The 6,173-nt window shown below is 37.5% G+C and overlaps 1 protein-coding gene across 12 annotated transcripts in view; it reads right to left on the bottom strand.

The window, feature by feature from the left end:
- Window positions 1-1,821: 1,821 nt before the first annotated feature.
- Window positions 1,822-6,173, bottom strand: part of pcbp3 (poly(rC) binding protein 3) — a 73,229-nt gene continuing 68,877 nt past the window's right edge. For 6 of the 12 annotated variants that reach the window (XM_016445638.1, XM_016445637.1, XM_016445635.1 and 3 more), the window contains 3 exons: window positions 5,442-5,494; window positions 4,116-4,285; window positions 1,822-3,194 (listed from right to left, as the gene is read on the bottom strand). In XM_016445638.1, coding sequence (XP_016301124.1) covers window positions 3,140-3,194; window positions 4,116-4,285; window positions 5,442-5,494 — 278 coding nt within the window. In that variant the 3' untranslated portion in view covers window positions 1,822-3,139. Of the gene's footprint in view, window positions 3,195-4,115; window positions 4,286-5,441; window positions 5,495-6,173 lie in introns of those variants that run through there. The other 6 variants (XM_016445641.1, XM_016445640.1, XM_016445644.1 and 3 more) reach the window with 3 other exon arrangements.

Here is a 6,173-nt window from a genome sequence, read left to right on the forward strand (position 1 = left end):
TCCAGAGCCCGAGAAACACATGATCCTGAATTATCATTGAAGAGTGGCCTAGGAGAAAATAACAAAGCACTCTGTTATACTGGCATGTAGCAAAAATACGACTGTGCGTGCGCTTGTTTCGAAAGCTGTCAGTGGAGAACGACCTCTTAGTCTTGTCTGAGGCAGGCAGAGCTTGTGCATGTCTTTTCGGTTCGACTGACAAATATGGTTTTGGAGAGCAATATGGAAAACACTGTCAGAATGAAGTTTGTAGATGGATGCATGAGGGCAGGGTCCAAAATGAACACTCACCAACTGCCAAGTGTGAGTAAAAATTGATTGAAATTGAATAAGTTTGTAATATGAAATCGGGGCCTCATATTTAAAGACGTGCATAATGATTGTAAATGTGAACGTAAGACAATTTCCAAAATGTTCCTATGACCGATTTATAAAATGTCCATACACACAAAACATTTTCCTAAAGACATGTAGCTACAGCTGCTCAAGCGCGGAGAGGGTGGAAAAATGCTAATACGGGACAGTCCATCAGTGGTTGTGGGCGGGGTTTTTGAGACAAAAAAAAGTGAATGGACTTTTATCATTGTAGGGTGGTTGTATCCACACACCGCTAAGACACATTATATGCAAACACCATGTAAAACTGAATTTTGCATCCGATGTCCCCTTTGATGTTTGCAGCACAGTATTTGAAGGCTTAAAAATGGTGGTTATTGCCGTCAGTTATGGCTTGTTAGAGCTAGCTTTCTGCCCTCTTGAAATCTGGCACATATGAAGTAGTGCAGCAAGATCACATTTATTTGAATGAATTATAGCAGTTATTTGAATTAATTATCAATTAGAGAAAGAGAGAGGTGAAAATTGCATTTGTAAACTACCTGCATCTGTGCGTCTCTCTCTACAAACAGTGTAGTTGTGTTTAGTTACTTCAAAAACAGTGATTTTACCTCGTTGCTGAGAAGCATAATATAGCTAATCAGCATCTAAGTTATTTTATTAATAAAAGTTGGGGCAGCGTTGACGAGATGTTTCTGTGCTCCTGAATGTTTCTGTGTGCACAGCACGATCTCTGTGTGAGAGCGATGCATGTGTGTGTGTGTGTGTGTGTGTGTGTGTCAATGTTGAAACAATAATTATTTTATTTACTGGAATATATATGAGTGCAAAAAGTTTGTATGCATGCTCTGGCATACGCATAAAAACATTTTCCCGTCAGTTTTTGCCTTTATAAATGCCGATTTGTTGCTCACGTTTGACATAGGATGAAATCCATGGAATTTAGGATCAAATCTAATCGTAAGTACGTTTTACAAACAAGACCCTGGTGCGAATCCTAAAAATAAAAACATTTCCACATTCGTTTTTGCCTTTTTAAATCCTGATTTGTTCCTCATGTTTGACTTAGGATAAAATCCAAGGAATTTAGGATCAAATCCGATCGTAAGCACATTTTAAAAATGAGGCCCGTGGTGCAGATCCCAAAAATGGTGGGAAAATGTTAATCCAAAATGTGGAAAAAAGTTCATTTTGGACCCCTCGTGAGAATTTACCATACTCACAGAGAAAGCGTATGGTAGAGGAGCATGGGGCGGATTTCATTATCAGCACATCTGTATTCACTTCCAAAGGAATAAAGCCCCTGTATTTTTCATAATACTGCAAAAACATGTTGCATATAAAAATAGTCTATAAATAATTCTGCTGTAATAGATTAAATTAATTAAACTTAGATTGTAGGCTGAATTGAAATGTCTCAGCATGCAGTAAAGCTGTGAGCATGGCTTATACATTCTCATATTGTTTGTTTTCACACTGATTTTCTTCTTCCTCTCGGTTCTGAAAGTGAATACAAGAAGCTAATAATGGATTCTCTGTGTTACTCCGCTTGCCACAATGACAGATGCAAACAAATTGTACAGGCGTGGTGCAAACATTCCAACTCCATCAGTTGGTTTCATTATTCATGTATGAGATGCACTGTTGTAAGGTACCCAGTGAGCAAAGCCCTGGAGCAAAGCACAGGACCACTGCTTTTAAAATTACAAACTCAATCTAACCTAATGAAAGATTGGAAAGTGGAGGATTTCATTGGCTTTGCTGTACCACACCACAGAATACGGACCAGAAAATGTGAATTCACAGTGAAAGCTATGGCAAAACAGGACATGAGGTACTAGAGAGTCAAAAAAAAGTAAAGTGTCTTTTAAAATAATTATAAGGTAATAATTAAAGGACCATCAGGAGCACAACAAAGGCTGAGTAGGAGGAACATCAAACTGAGATTTTAAATATGTGCACATTATAGAATAGAAATTAGTCAGAATTACTGAAAATACAGGACAGCAAAAGTGCAGAGATAAAACAAACTAGGTGCAATGCCATTGGCTCAAGGGTCATGTGATGCAGTGAAGGATCATGGGTAGAAATTAGAGAGTGCCCATTCCAGTGACCTCAGACGTCAGCCTAGAATAGTTAAGGGAAGAGGAAAAAGGGAAGGGGTAAGGAAAAGATAGAAAAAAAATAGATAACATAAAATAATTCTGAAAGCATTTGACACTTCTGTACAAGAATGATAGCTTTTTCCGTCTTGTTGCTCTCCACGTCGAGTAATAAGCATGCATTACTGTCGATTCGGTTAAGCTGAAAACAATCAAGCTCCTGTCAAATGTAAAAATAAAATCTTTTCCGCTTCTAAAGAAACAGTTTCCAACATCTCCTCGATTCTGACATGCGTTTGTACTTCATTGCAACATCTGCATCACATCACTAGCTCCTTGCCAACAGCATTGCTAGAAAATGCTATTGGATGCAATTTTTTTTTTAATCTTTGCCGTCAAACTACAAGAATTATTATGCAGCAACCACACTGAACTAATCTAACTAATTTCAAATAATAAATAAATATATAACAAGACCCAAGCATTCAGCATGCTAAAATACTATACTAAAACACTGCATAACATGAAGGCCTGCCTTTTTTTTTTTTTTTCAGTAGTCTGCCTACATGAATGTAGCTATTGATGAAGTTGACCATGGGGTTTAAGGGTAAGGTTGGTGAGTTCTAAGGGAAGATTATATATATAACGTTTACTGGGAATCAGCTGCTGATCGCTTCAGATAATGAAAGCAGTTTGGGGCTTCAGGATGTAGTCATTGATGAGGGGTCATTCCACATGGCGGCCACGTCTCTGAACCTGCCATCAGAACCGTGGGAAAGCAATATGCATTAGTATCGCCCCAGCCGCTACCCTGCAAGCCTCAATATCACACACAGGAACAGATTTAGAGCGCCTAAACATCTTTGATTCCCCAAACACACTGCTCTGTACACAGTGTGAAGATCCTTTCTGAGCTGCTTTTAAAAAACTGCAAAAATAGTGGCGTGTTCCTTTAAGCAAGGCACCGATCCCCCAAATGCGCCCCGGTCGCCGCAACCATGTCAAAAAGGAATGCATTTATTTCTTTATTTTTAATTTGGAAGGGATTCAAAGAATTGAAGAATCAAATAAGATCCAACTGGATAAACCAAAGATGGAAACTTGAAAGATGGAAGTCTGAAACATGGAAACAAGTCGCACTTACACTACAGTTCAAAAGCTTTTTTTAAAAGAAAAAATTACACTTCTATTCAGCAAAGTTGCATTAAATTGATCAAAAGTGATGGTAAAGACTTTAACATTATTTCAAACAATCAATCAATCAATAAATGCTGTTCTTTTGAACTTTCTATTCATCAAAGAATCCTGAGCAACACAACTTTTTTCAACATTGATAATAATAAGAAACGTTTCTAGACCAAATTAGCGATTTAGAATGATGCGGTCATTCCACATGGCGGCCACGTCTCTGAACCTGCCATCAGAACCGTGGGAAAGCAATATGCATTAGTATCGCCCCAGCCGCTACCCTGCAAGCCTCAATATCACACACAGGAACAGATTTAGAGCGCCTAAACATCTTTGATTCCCCAAACACACTGCTCTGTACACAGTGTGAAGATCCTTTCTGAGCTGCTTTTAAAAAACTGTATTGAGTTGGAACACCATAAAAAAAAGCTACATTACTGCAGTTTGGAAGAAAATGGCAACACTTTTGTGGAACAGTGATGGGCTCACCTTGCGTTGATGAGGTACTGGGCAAGGCTGATGTTGGCGGGGGTTCCTGTAATGGTGATCTGGCGCTCTGATGACCCTTCCATGGCATTAGCTATTTTGATTTGCGCTCCAGACATCTGACGGATCTCGTTGATCTTGGTTCCCTGGCGCCCGATTATACAGCCTATTAGCTGGGAAGAAAGTGCAAAGGTACTTAAAGGACTGTCAAAAAGAAAACACAGAGGGGCAGTTGTGGCCTAATGGTTAGAGAGTCGGACTTGTAACCCAAGGGTTGCCTATTGAAAATAGACTAATTTTCCAAATCCCCTAGAGTTAAACAGTTGAATTTTACCATTTTCTAATCCATTCAGCCGATGTCCGGGTCTGGCGGTAGCACTTTTAGCTGCAGCTTAGCATAGATCATTGAATCTGATTAGACCATTAGCATCTCTTTTTAATTTGGAAGGGATTCAAAGAATTGAAGAATCAAATAAGATCCAACTGGATAAACCAAAGATGGAAACTTGAAAGATGGAAGTCTGAAACATGGAAACAAGTCGCACTTACACTACAGTTCAAAAGCTTTTTTTAAAAGAAAAAATTACACTTCTATTCAGCAAAGTTGCATTAAATTGATCAAAAGTGATGGTAAAGACTTTAACATTATTTCAAACAATCAATCAATCAATAAATGCTGTTCTTTTGAACTTTCTATTCATCAAAGAATCCTGAGCAACACAACTTTTTTCAACATTGATAATAATAAGAAACGTTTCTAGACCAAATTAGCGATTTAGAATGATGCCTGAAGGATCATGTGACACTGAACTGACTGGAGTAATGACTGCTGAAAATTCAGCTTTTCCATCAAATAAATAAGTTACAAATTAATAAATTTAAATTGTATTTAAATTTAATACAAATTAATTAATTTAAAAATAAAAATAGAAAAAAGTTTAGAAATAGAATATATTCTTTTAATAAAAAAAATATTATTAAAATAGAGAAAAACTCCTTTCAAAAAGAAAAAAATTAAAAAATCTTACCAACCCCAAACTTTTGAATAGTAGTGTACATCACAAAATAGACTTGAGACATGTGGCTCCAAATTAGAGACTTGTGAACAACAAAAATAAATAAATAAAATGATAAGGTTTTAAGATAAACCTGTAGGGTTAATTTCAATTATTTTCTAAATGGATTTGTAGACTTTGATTTGTGATTGACTTTGATTTGTTCTTAAAAAACCCTGACTTGGACTCTACATCAGACATATATTCTCAAATAACTAAAATGTATTTCTGACAGGGGACTGAGTCAAAACGGAACGTCAATCTTTATACTCACATCATTGGGAATGGTGAGTTCATGAGTACTGGCCGGGGGACTGGCATCCAGACCTGAATGAGAGAGCAGAGGGAAGCTCGAGAGCAGCCTAGGATAAACAACACTGCATACACATGCTGGAAACACGCTTAGAAGACTGGTGGCCTTAATGGACCAAGTGCAGAGTGCCAGGAACTCTTAGTCCTCCTGAGGCTTTTTATGGAGGCCTTTTTTCACCTTAAACTAACATAAATAACTCTAGCGGCTCTCACATCTTGGCTTGTGTCAAGGCGAACTTTCCTACAGTATATCCTTGGTCTAACACAAACATACTGTATATTAGATATATGTTAGATATATGTGTGAATAGCAAAGCATGCTCTACGCAGCACACGCCATTTGGTTTGCCCTTAGTAATAGCTTTAAACTGAGCTTGTATAAGACAGTGTTTATAAAAATGAATACGTAATGAATGGCTTGATGGAAGATGTGTTGTGGTCTGTAAAATCAAAACACTGATATGCTTCTCTTACGCCAGTTTCTGAAGGGCAGGAAAGAACACATTTTGTGGCATTGGTAATTCCTTTCGAGCATAAAATTCTTCACCATTAGTCCCCTGTATGTGACAATGTTGCATAAGAAGGAAAACTTCACTATCTTTTAACCCAGGTCTTAGCAGTACAGGATTAGCGCTTCATAAAAAGTTGACAAAAAAAAAAAAAAAAGGGAGAAAAAAAAATGCAAGGGGGGGTT

The sequence above is a fragment of the Sinocyclocheilus anshuiensis genome, unplaced genomic scaffold (assembly GCF_001515605.1).
Source record: "Sinocyclocheilus anshuiensis isolate Anshui unplaced genomic scaffold, SAMN03320099.WGS_v1.1 scaffold179, whole genome shotgun sequence".
Lineage (NCBI taxonomy): Eukaryota > Metazoa > Chordata > Actinopteri > Cypriniformes > Cyprinidae > Sinocyclocheilus > Sinocyclocheilus anshuiensis.